This window comes from Corvus cornix, chromosome 1A, assembly GCF_000738735.6.
Source record: "Corvus cornix cornix isolate S_Up_H32 chromosome 1A, ASM73873v5, whole genome shotgun sequence".
NCBI lineage: Eukaryota > Metazoa > Chordata > Aves > Passeriformes > Corvidae > Corvus > Corvus cornix.
In genome coordinates, this window is record NC_047057.1 from 26,782,996 (window position 1) to 26,798,787 (window position 15,792).

At 34.7% G+C, this 15,792-nt stretch overlaps 1 protein-coding gene across 3 annotated transcripts in view; it reads left to right on the forward strand.

The window, feature by feature from the left end:
• Nucleotides 1-15,792, forward strand: part of IMMP2L (inner mitochondrial membrane peptidase subunit 2) — a 428,434-nt gene that overhangs the window by 327,172 nt on the left and 85,470 nt on the right. For all 3 annotated transcript variants that reach the window (XM_010413549.4, XM_039571270.1, XM_039571268.1), the window contains exon 5: nt 5,440-5,542. In XM_010413549.4, the coding sequence (XP_010411851.1) occupies nt 5,440-5,542 (103 nt within the window). The remainder of the gene's footprint in view (nt 1-5,439; nt 5,543-15,792) is intronic.

A 15,792-nucleotide genomic window follows, 5' to 3' on the forward strand; every position in this document is an offset into this window, starting at 1 on the left:
CCTGCCAGGAGCCTTCTCCAGAGTGGGCTTCCCATGGGGTCACAGGCTCCTTCAGGCATCTGCTTGCTCCAGTGGGGGTCCTCCATGGGCTGCAGGTGGATCTCTGCTCCACCATGGACCTCCATGGGCTGCAGAGGGACAGCCTGACTCACCAGGGTCTGCACCAGAATCTGAAAGGGAATCTCTGCTCTGGTACCTTGAGCACCTCCTCCTTCTTCACTGACCCTGGTGTGTATAGAGCTGTAACATACATTATCATTCTCTTGGTAGAAATTACCATTGTACAGCAACTTTCCCCTGTTCTTTACTCTGTTATCCCACAGGCCCTGTCACTATTGCTGATGGGCTCGGCCATGGCCAGCAGCAGGTCCATCTTGGAGCCGGCCACCATTCACCTTTGTGGACAGGGGGGAAGCTTGTGACAGCTTCTCACAGAGCCACCCCTGTAGACCTCATGCTACCAAAACCTGGCCACGCAAACCCGATAAACATGTACAGCAATTCATGTTGAAAAAGTGCTTCTTAAATATGATAGAGACTACCTATATTACAAAAGAGTTTGTCTTTTTTTTATCTCCTCTGCAAACAGGACATTATCTACAGTGTCTGTTCCCTAATGACACCCAAAGATATGCAGATTGCTGAGACCTTTGGATTTCTCAAGGTCAAATCAAACTGAAGGCAGTCGTTCCTCATCCAGCTTGGCTGAGCCAAGTTGCTTGCTTTGGCACTGCTACCGCATCCTAAAAAAGCAGATTTTTCTTGCTTGTGGGCAGGTGGTTAGAATACCACATAGAGCTCATTTTTGACTGTCAAGATTGAAATTATTTCTCAGCCAAGGATAGCTATAACTACATCTGTTAGCTATTAAATTGTGGAGAAAAAAAACCTTGCAAAGGTTCAAAATGTACCTCATGTGTAAGAAAAAGTAATTCAGAATTTCAGACCAACTTCTGTAGAAACGTCTGAAAAGATAAATGCAATTCCATTATGTTCTGAACAAGAAAATTACTGCAACTCTGGTAGACCCTGTTCTTAAGCTAATGAGAGTTCAACTATAGTTTGAGCAACAGAAGCATAAGTGATTATTACTAATGTGTCAACGACTTCAGTAAAACCTGAAATTATTTTTTTTGCTCACACCAGTATGGTTTTTAACAGATGCTTGGATTCTATATATCAAAATCTGTGTAATTTAATGTCTTTGCCTGAACTAATGCTAAAGCAAACCATTTAAATGGGAAGAATAAGAGGTGTTAAACTGTTTTTATTTTTTCTTAAAAGACAGTAAATATAAGAAAGTGAAAGACTACTCTTCATTAGTAGAGGCTTTATGAAGTTTAAGAGATTGTTCAGTAATTATAACTCATGCTAATGAACTAGATATGAAATTAACAAATACTAAGTTAATTATTACTTACAGCAATGCAATTGTTCTCTTAAGAATTCATTCAGATATCTTCTAAATTTAATTAAAAACTTCATGCATGAGAGCTAACAGAGGTCATGGTTACAGTCAGTCAGAGAAATGAGTCTAAGAATGCTCAACTAAGAAAGAAAAATAGATTGCATTGCTTTCAAAATATATGTTATATTATTGACTACAATTCCTTTGCAGCAAAGACGTCTCACAAGGAATTGATGTAAAATTCCTGGTGAGCTAATAGTGCTTTAAATTGATATTTGCCTTGAGGGTTTTAAGTTTTGCAGCCATTGTTGAAGAGTGCTAGAAGCATTCCAAAGTATTTTTTCACTTTGTATTGTATTAATTTTTCACAGAACTATTGATCATTACACTTAAAACTGTTATTCATTTACATAGATCTAAATCCCCGAAGTTGATGGCAGTAGTCTGCAGACTATCCTTAAGAAAAAAGTTGAGTCACTTTTCAGAAATGATGGTTGTGTTAGGAATTTGGCCTTGTAGGATTGCACCAAAAAATCGACAATAATTTTATTTCAGCATGTCTAGCTAAAATGTTTAGCTAGTGAAACAAATAAATGGTAGTTGCTACATTTAGATTAGGATCCATATTGCCAATGTAGCACACACATGTGTTCTCTTCCTTGCAATTTAGGTCAGAGATTAAAATTTCTGTAGGATTCATGGAAGAGAGGGGCAATGACTATTTTTGACTATGAATCAATTTGGATTCTCTTCTTAGGAAAGAAAACTGAGTTTGTGAAGTTTTATTTTAAAAATATCAATGTAGTCTTTGCAAGAGTAATTAAAAAACCCTACAATTGTGAACAAAACATGGCTTTCTAAAGCCTGTATTCTGGTTTGTTTGCAGGAATATTTGTTGCAGTTTATTAATCTATTGTGGAGTAACTCAGCAATGAAATTATTTTAAAAATTAAAATCAATATCAAGAAACAGATGATCCAGTTCACTGTAACATGAGCTTTTGCTGTGGTTTACTATTAATGCATGCAGTGAAAATCTCAAGTAAAACTTTTTTTTAAAATTCCAGAGTGTTCCACAGGACAGTGTTTGCAGTAGTATTGCTAGAGAGGAGGCAAGGTCCCCAGATAACTGCCCTATGCAAATACTACAGTAACATTTTGAAGGAATTGTTTTAGGAAAATAGATTTTCTTGCCTCTCTTCTGTTCACAGGTATGCAGGTACTTATTTTTTACAAGATATCTTTTTTTTTTTTTCTATTGAGCCTACATGTGGGAAAAATCTGATGATTTATATAACCCATATATGAAATAGCAGAAGGTTTTACATTTAACTGTTTAAGGGATTTATTCATGAAATATCACTCCTATCTACTAAAGTAGATAATTAGAACTGCTGCTTTTGTTTCTTTTCCATTTCTTTTTTCTCCCCTATTCCCTTAATGTGTTTATTAACATTGTAAATTTTAATTCTATTTCCTCTGAGTAAAAACTACTTGTGTACAATAATCTGCTTTTTTCAATATGAGAATTTGTATATAATTCCTCTTTAATCACTACAAGAGACTTTATTTGTGCATAATTGTAGAAAAATGTTCTGGTTTATGATGCTTATTTCAAGAGTAGAAAAGAAATATGTATTTACTATGTTTTAGAAATAATAAAAAGAACCAATTATAATTACTGCACTCTGTAATCTTTTTCTTTTTGCCTTAGGCCTTAAAGAACACACCATACACCTGTGTTAAACCCTTAGATTTTCACAGGGCCTCTGAAAACCTTTGCAAGACCTATCCATGCAGACCATTTTTTTGCCTCCAATTTTGTTTTTAAGTACTAATTACAAAACCTTTTTTTTCCTTTCTCTTAGTGATTTCCTAATCGTAATAAAGGAGGAGATTATTTGGGAATAAGAGATTGTGTCTGGTCAGAAATTGAGTCACTGACTGGCATTTGCCATATTATTTTCCTGACATTTATGAGGTAAACATGTCAGCAGAATTACCTTTCAAATCCTTTCACCTTTCTGTGTGAAATTCAGTCTTGTACATGAAGTCTGTAAGGGTACAAAACTTTATCACAGTATACTCTTGTGTATTCAGGAGGATGAATGGAAGAAAAAATTAAATATTTTTTGAGCTATTTTTTGCCTTTATCACTGATTGAAGAGACCCATTTAATAATTTTCAGACGTGTCTAATCAAACAGCAGAATTAATGGACAACTCGCATCCTATACTTTAAAACATTTTACTAGTAAAATATGTGATACTTTATAAAAGAAACTATCAATGAGACAAAGCATTATGAAATGTCAAAACATAAATAATTTTATTGTCCAAACTGTATGCCATATCTCTTAAAAAACAAAAGGATTTGCACAGTAATAAATTGCTTTTTTAGCATAATTGAATTATTATAGCATACTCTTTGTGTTTAGGAAATCATATATTTACCAACTAGGACAGTTTTACATTTTTGTTTTGAATGGTTTAGGAATTTAGTCTTGAATAATGTGTATTATGAAACTGTTCTAGAAAAAAAGAAGATCAGTCTTTTTCTTTTCTACAAATAGGCTATTATTTTTTCAGCTTCCAATGAAAGTACATTCCACTAGAATATAGTACTAGCATGCTCATCCTTTTAGCTGCCAGAAAAATGCTGAATGAAAAAGCATTGGTCCGATTTTGTGACTTGCAAATTAAGTAATTATAATTTTTATTTGACTAATATAGCCAAATAAAGTTAATAAAATGCACTTTTGAGGATTCCTTATTCATCTAATATTTCATGGCCTCCAGGTTATTGATTAGCTTGTCCTTTTAACATACTCACCCTCCTCCCCAAACAAAACAAACCTCCCAAAACCCAATTTTTTTCATTTTGACTTGTGAATATCCCTGATTAGTGCTGTTGCACAGTTCAGCTGAATCTCCTGGTGCAGATGATTTTCTCTCTCCAGCTGACTTTTTTTTTTAGATTTAGAGTGTGCTCCTTCTGCCTTCAGCTCTGAGGGCATATCTTCCAGACAGCGAAAAGCGATGAGCAGCTGGAGGCAACAAGCTAGATCAAAAGTCTGTTTCTGTCTATAGACAGACTTGTTTATTCAAAACTAAATAAGAGGTATCACTATTCATAGTCCCATCTGTAAACGCTTCATCCTGGTAATAATTCAACGTGCGTGACAATTGGTGTCTGGGGTTAAAGCAACATCTCTGCATGAATGATTGCAGAATAACAGGTTCCATCTGAAAAAAAGCAGAAGTGTGCAGTAGAAGGCAGACTGGCATTATGAAAATGACAGCTACTTGGGGAACTAAATACAGGAATTTTGCATACTCTGCAGCTCAGTTTTAGTAGTAATCTGTAGTTTGTCATTTTGTAATGCTGGGACATGCTGCAGCAATATGATTTTCTGTAGAGGATGGCATCAATGTCATTTTCCTTCATCACTTGGCCTTCTCTTAAAGGTTTCTTCTAAGTTTATCCTGTTTAGCTTGTTATAGCTGAACAAATCCTACCCCCAGGATAGAATCATTTCAGGAATCTAAGCTCTGAATCTGAGGCCAGTTCAGATACACCAGTATATTTTTGACGAAGAAAAATGGTCTTAAACATTATCTTTATGTGATTGCAACATATATATATTCACTCGTGTTTACCTGAGATAAAATCTGATGGTTCAAATTTTGTTACTACAGAGATGGAGTTAATAATCTCTAATTATATTTAACTGAAAAGTCTCTTCTTCCTTTGTTGTGATGTGATTTCTGGCAAAACAATGTAGTAGACAGGCCCTGATAGTGCAACTAGCTCATACAAAATTTTTATATATTTTGAATTGAGTAACACTCTTGAAGTCCAAAGGACTTCAGTGTGGGTATTTTTAAGCTGGTGTTGAGTTGTATGCAAGATCAAAATCCAAACCTGTAATATGTGAATTTTCCTAACAAAACATTGTTGGGTTTGGGTTTTTTGTTTGTTTGTTTGTTTTTAAAATCTTTTTAACTAACCATTTTTTCCAATTCTGTTTAGAACCATTGGATACAAAAAGAAGTATGTGAAAGTTCCACATGGTCATATTTGGGTGGAAGGGGATCACCATGGACACAGCTTTGACAGCAATGCTTTTGGTCCTGTAAGTCAATTCTCTCTCTATATGTCACACTTTGCAACTGAAAAACTGTGCATATGTGAAACACAGCAAGTATGAATTGATTGTGAGTGTAGTTTTATTATTTTTGTGAGAATTATTAGACTTTATAAAATATCTCGGCCAGCAGATATTGAGTTTTTTCCTAGCTATTATATAAGGAATAAAGACTTGTTTCAATTCTCCACATGGAAGGAGATGTGGTAGAGATTTTAAATTTGGAGGGATATACTGGAATAGTAGCAAGAGGGCGAGCCAGCTCCCTGTAGCTGACAGATGCTCCCTGGGGACATTTTGCCAGCTGATATAATTTGGAATTGTTCCCTCCTTGGAGCTTGGTCTTGCTTTAGTGCCAGTGCTGGGATAAAGAATTGGGAAACTGTAACCATGCTTAACAAGGGTTAACAGGCAAATTGGTCAGTGGATAAGAGTAGAGATATTTCAAGACTCTTCCCAAGGAAAATATTTAAATTTTCTTTGAATATTGAATGGAAAGAAAATGTAACCTGTAAAATCTGTTTCTTGATGGGTAAAAGTGTGCGTCTTTTTATCAGGAGAAGAGTAAATTCTTTCTCTGAACTCTAGTTTGGGTTTGTTACACTTCATATAGATTCTTGGTCTTGTTTTAACCTAATCTAGAATGCAGGAAATAGCTGCATAAGCTGTGTATCCTGCTGTGGAAATACAAACTCTTTTGGCCCTATTCTAAATGCAGGATTTTTCTCTTTTCTTAAGACAGAATATTCCTCTCATATTATTAAAAAACCCCACTGTTTGTTACAGGGAAATTGCCAAGATTGGATTTTTCTACCCTTATGCATTTCACATCTATTTCATACAGAAGTCATCCCACTGACCGATTGAATTAATGACAAGAAGGACCTTATGAGTTTGTCTGGCTTCTTGACGTTTAGCCCAATTATTAAATTGAATTAATTTGTTCTCAGGAAAAATACAAATTAGGCCTACTGTCTGATTTAGAGCATGTAATGGTAATGCCTCTCTTCTGGTTTGTCTTACTTTTTTCGTGCTTGTATTTCTTGCTGGTTTTCGTTATGATTTTCCTTCTACTATCTTCTAAGATTTCTAACATCTAGTTTTAGAGGTTCTTTCCTGCAGAATGTAATTCAGCCTATCCTGTGCAAGTATCTCTTTCCTCCCTTAGTAAGCTTTTCTCTGTCACTCCCTGTTCCCAACATAAATCATAGTCATAAAGCCACTAATCTTATTTTCACTTACAAATATATTGCCAATGTAGACTCAGAGCATAAAGAACCTTTAGCAGTTGGACACTGGTTTCAGATTTACAGCAGCTCACACAGAAATTCATACAAGGTAAAATCCTCAAGGTAGGCACCATGCAGTTTTCATGCAAGATAGAATGTTGGGGCAAATCTAAATACCCTCAGATTTTTGCTCAATTCACTGATGTTTATAAATATTAGTAAATGCCCTTCACTAGACTTTGACCTCACATTAATCATCAATTGTTAGCTAACATCAGATAGTATGGCACTTTTCTTACAGCAACGGCACTTTTGAGGGCTAGCAGGACAGATTCTGACAGTGAATTCTTTATCTTTCTGCAGGAAGAATGACCTTTGTATTGCTTAGATGAATACATTGTGGACAAGTCAGATGTAAATAGGTATTTTCCTCTCAAATTAAATTAGAACAGCAATTGCTGAATGGAGGCAGAAGGGGAAGAAGAGCTCACAGGATTTGAAACTAGCTTCAGAATAATAAAATAGAATTTTGTCTGTAGAAGAAAATGGAAAGTGTATTTAGGAGGACACATTGCACTCCAGGTTCTTTTCATCCTACACATGTAAGATTTTAGGTTACTGGGACATTTTCTTCTCCTCTTCTGTACTCTGGAGATTATTTGCACAAGTGAATTAAAATATTAAAATCACTCTTTCAAGCCATTCAGAAGGTATGTTCTTTTTAAAAAAAATCCTCTCATAAGACTGCAGCAGTCATAAGGAATAGACAGCACAATGGTAAGACATGGACATGTTTTTCTCACTTTGTTAGTATATAGGTCACTTAACATCATTTTGAAAGTCAGAATGGTGACACACATAATGTTTAACCTAATGTCTTTTCTTTGATCAAAAGATGAAGTAGAAATAGTGTGGGATTTAAGTGGGTTGTTTTGTAGGCTACCACTTTTTCTCTTTTCATGTGATCATATAGTAGAAAGACATTTACAGTGGAGATAGACTCAGTAATGTTTTGTAGATGAGCTTAATGAGTTACATGGGGCATAAAAGGAAATTATGGAAAAACAGATTGAGAACAGATGTTAGAATAATTTTTTCTCTTGGAGAATAACAATATCTGTAATGGCCTAATGGGTTAGGTTGATAAAGGAAAAACCCTGATACCAATCAAGTTCTAAATTAGATGCACCTTTGGAGAGAGATTAATTTCTAAGCTGTAAAATTTGGCCTGATTAAATTGTGTTTACTTAGTTCATAAAAGTGTTATAAAATAAATAATATCGTTTTATTGCATGGTTTTATAGGACTAAAATTGGATTTTTAAAGAATAGACATATATTTTCCTGAAGTGTGTAAATAAAATGAAAATGTTTAAACTAAGATTTGTAAAGGTTTACTATTTCCTTTCTGCCTTATTGTGTCTTTGAATAAAATTAATACCTTAACTGATATTACAAAAATAACAGGATACCTATGGTTAGTGCTGAATTAGAAATGCTATTAATTCTGTATATGATCAAAACTTAAATATTAATTACTTTTCCTTAATATGGGACTAAATTAATTAGTTCATGGCTATTGTACATTGTCTTTTAAAAAATGCTTTGTATAATACTGAATGGCAGATGATATTAATACTATTGCTTTAATACTGATGTGTTTCAGGTTTGGAAATCTGTCAGCCATTCATAAGTGAAAATAGCTGTTTTGAATAGAAGCCAGTAAACATTTAGAGAACTTGCATATTTTTACTGTTATTTAAGGGGTAAAAAATTACATATTGCCAGAATTTTTTTTTCAATTACCTGGACTAGGATAGAGATTTCTATTAAATTGACTGTTGCTGTTTCTAAATTCTGAGTGAAGTCAAGCTTTTATGATATTAGGTTAGCATTCCTTATTTGGCATACTACAGGAATGTGATCATGAGTATCTTATGTAATTAAGGTACCACTTTCTGAAGTTTCTTCTTTTTGTTTTCAGTTCTGGTAATTTTCCTGTTTGATGGGCCTTTTTACTCTGTTCAACAGCATAGGAAATATAGAAGTAATTTTCCTGGCAATGCTTCTGCTTTCTTAGATCAGAAATGCAGGATATATTATAAAAAATTGATGAAGTATTAGACTCCTCTGCTGCTTCAAATTTCTTAAAAATTTTAGAGGGTTAACTTTATGCCAGATCAGGTATTGTCTTTGCTTGCATAGTCAGGATAATATCCGCATAAAAGCAAAGTGACAGTTAATATTCTATGTCCAATATTCTGGCTAAATCAAGGGAAAAGTCATTATAAACTGTACTTTGTTTAGATTAAATGTTTAGAGCTGGCATCCAGCAGTGCAGAGATGGTGATCCAACCAATATGTGAGGGTATCTAAGAAACAATTAATAAGTGCATGCAATAACTGATATATTCCTGAATGTACACATGTGCAGTGAGAATCTCTCTCGTAATTTTAAACAGTAAAACAGGTAAATTATGTCTTAGGGAGATAATATTATATTGTAATGCTCTTATTTACACGTTTATATGTTTCTAAATGCCTCCAAGCTGGGGATATGAAAGAGCTTTATAAAATCAGGGCTTGAAATCCATGGCAGTCTTTCACCTGTCATGTAAAAGGCCTGAACAAAAGCTCATTAAAGTCAATGAGAGATTTCTGTTGGCTTTAATGGCTTTGGATAAAGTTCTTTATGAGTTAAGCTTCACAATCCAGTGTAAGGACAAAAAAAAGCTACTAGTCTCCTTATCTTCCTGGGAAGCTTGCAACACAGGTAGGTTGAGTACCTTGTCAAAAACACCTCTTTTGGCCCATCCAGGTCCCTGTCCTAGCCCTTTTCCTTAAAATATATCTGTCTTTAGTGTGTTTATTTTCAAAACTAAATCTTGTTGAACCTGAGCCTAGCTTTTTTGTTTGACAGAAGCTTTACATTCATAGGCTTCAAATGAGTAAATTTCTTTTAGTCAGCATTACTGTAGGGGCCATTTTTATGATTGCCTATTCCGTACTGTAAATTCATGGAATAAAATATCTGAAAAACATTTCTATCAGTTTAACTATGTTTTCATTCAACAGCACAAACCTGTAGACTGTGGCTAGAAAACTATAAACTAGGTGTGATACAGAAGAGAATGTGCTGGATTCATTAGTCATTTTAATTTAATTTTCAAAGGCTATCATCTTCTCTTTTAGCTATAAGATAGGAATGGTTTAACTGTTAAACCCTCAATGGGCAAATTCTATTACTAACAGTAATAGAATGTGGCCTCTTATGATTATTTTTATAGGCTGACCCGCTATTTCTCTCTGCAACTACTGTTAGTGAATACAAGTAGTCAAAAGCAGAAAATTAGAAAATTTCATTAGACAGTAAGTTGAACTGAAATATGACACTTCTAGTGGAGCGCAGAGGTTACTGCTGGTAAAGGAAATATTTAAACCAAGAGGTCTGCAACTTGTGGGGGTACCTCTGCTTTGTATGCTCTTTCATCTTCTGAGGGAGGTTCAGTGGACAGTTGAAGGAGGAAGCAGATCTCTTTCTGCCATTCAGAATTACTTACATAACAGCAAACAAAGAATGCCACATGTCCTAAAAGTGCACATCATCTTGGTGATGATCTTGCCATCTGGTGAAACTTTCATATATGAGCTATAAACTAGTGCAAGAATTACATATCCCTGAAAATGGAGCAGCCTCTAAGACAAGAGGTGGGAAGAGTTTAACAGCTCACAGCAGTGCAGCGCTGTGTTAAATTGCACAATAAGGCTAGGGCGCACTTCCCACAGAGAGCTCTGCCAGGTCTTGAAATACCTGCTGACCCCGTTTGTGCCCCATACTCCAAACAGCCATTCAAAGAGGCTTAAGACAAATATGTCAATAGCAGAGTACCAAACCCTGTTTTTCTTAGTTTAGAACAGTGAAGAAGAGATAGTCAAGGGTGGCAATACAAAAGTGTGATTTTAGCAAGAAAACACTTATCTGTGCTTACACTCATAAAGTTAATGTAGGTGAGGAAAAGAGTGATGACAAAGTAATCAGTGAAGGCTGGGAATGACCCTACTGGGGACTTGTCTGCATTAACTTGCTAGCAGATGTTGCAGATTCTTCTGTTATCTTTTAGCTGCCATTGCCAACAGTGCAGCTTCACTCTGCTGTATAAATGTAGCCTTGGAAAGTAGCATGACTCTTAAGGGATCAGTGACATTTCTACTTCTCTCTTGGGTATTAAAAAAGAAATGAAGCTATGTTTAAACAGGATGTGTAATGCAAATATGCAATCAGTGCCATTCCATAATATTTATCTCTGGCTACTGGCAAAAATGAAATAGGTGAAACTGTTTACAATCAGAAAAAAGGCCTTGCATATGGAGCATGAAGTTACCAGTAGTAAATAGCATGGATGCACAGCTTGAACTTGTAAAAATCTATGGTGAATAAAACAGATAGGTCATTACTTGTTATGACTGATGATAAATAAAGCTCGAAGGGTAAATATGCTTGTCCCTTTGAGAGAACACTATATGTGAGATGCAAATTGGGATGGTGGCTTTTCCGTGGAGAATGACAATTCACTCCAGGAGCTGCTGAAGGGGAGCCTTGCTAATAAGATTGTGTGGTCTGACTGTCCATTAAGTTATCATGACTAACTGAATTTGCACTATAGGGAATAAAAAGTCCCCTATAGCTCTCCTAATTATTTTGAAAAGTAAAATATTTAGCTCGACTCTAGTTAAACCAGTGCATATGGCTATCATCATGTGACTAAAAGCTCTCAGTTAAGGCTACTCTATTTCTTCACAATAGAATGTTTGGTTTTTGTCTTAGTTATGTCAAATCTTACACATTTTATGCATTCTAGCTAATTTTCTCTATTACTTGTAATTTATTTAGTGTTGATAAATCTTCAGTCACTCTGTTTATGGAACAGGATTTATGTAACAAATTCAAGCACAATGAATTATTAATGCCAATATTTAGTATTTCTGAATGCAAGAACCTTTAAAGAATTTTTCAACCACATTGGAAAGAATGGCAGTCTGACCAGCCTACACCTGTCTTTGACGTCAGTTATATTGAAATAAACTAGGAAAAAATGTTGAAACAGTATTAGATCTATTTAATGAAATATTGGAAGAAATCAGAGAGCTGTCAGAATAATTTTTAGTTATCTAATTTGAACAGCTCTGCATTCAAATATAATCATTTGCTAAACCCTGTATATTCTTTCATCAGTTTCTTTACAATTCTATTTCTCTCAAGTTACAGCTTGAAATACCCTTGTATTTAATAATCTCTCTGCAGGATTTGTTAAATGATATTGTCTATATAGAATTAAATAAACTACTTGTTTTAATCCAAATGAGGCACAAAGGAATCTTTGCTGACTTCTCTATAGTTTAACTGTGTAGGGAATTTTGATTCATGCTGGCATTCATATTAAGATTTGCCAGGACGTAATTTAAAAAAAACATTTAATGTATTTATTTCTTTATATTTTTACCTCCTTGGACATGGATTATTGTCAAAGCTCAGTCAGTGATTACTAAAATAAAGTTCTAAATTTTAGTTTGCAGAATTTTAGGAAATTTTTATTTACTTGATTCCAATTTTGGATAAGATAAATGCTTTGGTGTAGTAAGTACTCATGTCTTTAAAGGTCCCAATCCTAAAATAAAACTGTTTTACTCTAGCACTTTGTTTACATGATTGCACATCATGTTGGAAGGTTAAAAATGTGTATTTGTGTGGCAGTGAATGTGCAAACCAAAGTGTAAGCATTTATTTACCAGTGTATGTTTATTTCATTTAGAAGCAAAACATTATTGAAACATGATGAATAATATACCAATACTTCTGTGACTTATTTGAGGGGAGCAATGTTCTCCATCCAGTTGGTGCCTTGTGCAGTCAGGGGCAGTATGCTTTGGGCATTCCCTGCAGAAGAGTTGGTAAATGAGCCCTGTGAAGGACCCCTGTGACAGACCTGTGGCACACCATGTGGAGGTTCAAGAACAGGGTATGCTCAGCCTTGAGGGGGGAGGGCTGTGAGGAGAGATCACAGCTGTCTTCAGCTGCTGCACAGGGTATGGGGAAAGCAGGGCCAGACTCCTCTGAGATGCAGAGTTGTCGGTCAAGAGACAACAGGCACAGCACGTGTTCTATCCAGGAAGTTCTGAATAGACATTAAGGTATTTAATTTTTTTTTTTTCATTGTGGCAAAGTCATGCATTGATTACTGAGAAAGTTTGGAAGATCTCCATTCTTGGAGATAGTAAAAAAAATCTTTCTGGAAAGCCCTGAGCAACCTGAGTCCTTCCAAGTAGGAGGTTGGACAAGATAACCTCCAGATGTCCTTTCCTACCTATATGTCAGTGCATATAGGAAAATTATTTTGTCAGTTAACTCTTTTATTTAGCACATAGGACAGTAAACTGACAAAAGTTATGTGTTAATCACATTTCTCAAGAGAGAGAAAATAGTAAATTCACTTTTCTATTACTGCAGTCTCTCAGGATTATCAAGGGTATCAAATTGCATTTCAGATTGTGCAAAGGTTTCTTTGCAAACCTTTATTTGTATTCCCTCTGTTCTAAAATGGATAGTTTGGAAAATATACTAGATATCATGAATTTTCCTAGCTTGGCCATGTTTAAAGTCCAGCCTGAGCAGAGAAGAAAAATTTTCCTCAAATATTAGCAGCAAACCCTTTTTTTTTTTTTAAGCAGTACTTCAAACTTTATATGTATGCTATGGAGCAAATAATGGAGCAAATAGCATTATTTAATTCAAGCTAAATCTGATTTGGACTAGGATCCTGATCCTCCAAACATTTTTTTTTATTTATTTTACGTCTGTAAGATCTTCTTAATAAAGTCAAGGGCCTGCATGTTTCAGACTGCTTCTCTTGTTTATGTTGCTTCTTTTCTCCTTCTCTTGTTTTGAAAGACTTAATAAATGAAGCACCCCAGTTCAAACTGAATAATTTTGCTGATTCTGGTGTTGACAGTTATTTCAGTAATATATTAAATTTTTAATGAAGCAGAACTTTTGCTATTAAATAATTTAATTCCTGATTGTTATCCAAGCAATCAAAGCATTTTCCAAACTGTGTAGGCTTTTTTTGAAAATACAATTGTAATGGCCAGATTTATTTATTATTTTTTAAAAATTTCAAACTATTAAAGTATAGAAATATTTTTATGATGAACATAATCATGGTCCTGTCAGAGAAACTTTCAGATTGATAGCAGAATTTTAAAGTTATTTGTTCTCTCTTTCACTGCAGGAGAGACAAGTAAGAATAATTCTTGAGGGGTAAATCCCATAGAATGTTACATTTGGTGAGAGGAATAATGCCTACTAACACAGTAGTAAATACGTTTGCAAAACAAATCATAAATATATTCCTCTTCCCTTGATTGCTATTTGAGATAATGTTACTTAATTAAAGTTGGGTATAGCTCTTTTAATTTACTTGGTCTGAGGATTTGGGCACTGCAGATTAGCATTTATTAGGCTTTTATATTTTGTTTAGATATTAATTAACAGCTACTGCAACTCAGTGTCAGATTCAGGAACCAGCACAGTTTTAGTTCTTCTCTTGTCAATCTGGAGATTTAGAAAAGAGTTGTGTCTAATAGGAAAACTGGTATTAGTAGCAGCATGAAGTAACAATAACTCCATGGTAGTTCCTCTGTAGTTAGTATATACAGCTCCCTCTTTCACATATGCATCATTTATGTAGCTATAGTGTATGTCCTGATGGAATTATTGAAAATATGTTTAATTGCATTTGATGCAAAACAGAAATCTCCTATCATGTGATCATCAGCTCTCTGTGGTCATGAGGACAAGTCCCATGTAATGCTTTGATTGTGAACCTTGATAAAAATGCCTGGAAGCTGCATGATCTGTTACTCAATATCACATTCTCTAATTGCAAAATGTCATTTTTCCCCCAGATAATCTATCCTGATATAAAGTTAAGGATGCTGTTCTGAAATATGTTTGTATTAGTGCTTATACCAATGCTGTCTCTTCTCCATGCAATATATCTTCTTGAAGCTGGGAGACCAGATTACAAGCTTTGTGAGTTGTTAACTTGTATGCCTCATATTTGTGAGATATCACTTGTTGAAATGAGCGTAGAAAGAAACCATAGTAGTAGTTAACATGATGTGATGACAAGATCTGGTATTTCTTTCCAAGCAAAAATATAAATCTGAAGATGATGAACAATTTGCACTTTAAAGCATGGGTTGTTGATCAATAATTGATCAATAATTAGAAAGAATGAGGAAGAAAGAAAGAAAAGACAAATCTACTTAAGCAAAGGGGTTAGAGATTATTAAAACCTTTAATCAATGCTGCCAGAGTTATTATTTATAGAATATAGCTTTGACTTGGTGCACAACTAAGATAGGAAAGCAAAGAGCTACAAACCTTCCTAATTTTTTTTTTTTTTATCACCTTAGCACGACTCAGGTCTTTTGTAGTTTAGCCAGTCAGAAATTTTAAAGCCAAAAGCTGAGCTTCCTTCCACTAAAAATGCACAAAAGAAATAACAGAAAGTTTAAAAGTCCTATTCTTTTAGCAGTTTAGTATTTTCAATTCTGTATTATGCCCAATCATATTCACATATTTTCATATTATGCAAATTAAAATTCAGGTTTAATTTGCAACTTACTAAAAAGCAGGATTGGTATCATTTAGATGCCAAAGTAACAGACTCTGGACTACTCTGTAACAGATGTGAAACTGGTATCCAACATTGAATTTTGGCCATATGCACACTATCTCTAATGAAAGCCAGGGGAAGCCTATGACCAAAACAAGATGTAATACACTGAAAAAGGAGAGGGATCAGAAGAAGTGACTGCCTACAAAATTTTCCAAGACTGCTCGTTGGCAGGTTATGGCTCCCCCTAATGTAATGATCACCTTCACATTTCAAAGGCTTTGGCAGGTAGAAAGAGCACACCAGATGATGTTTTTTTACAAGTTTAGCAG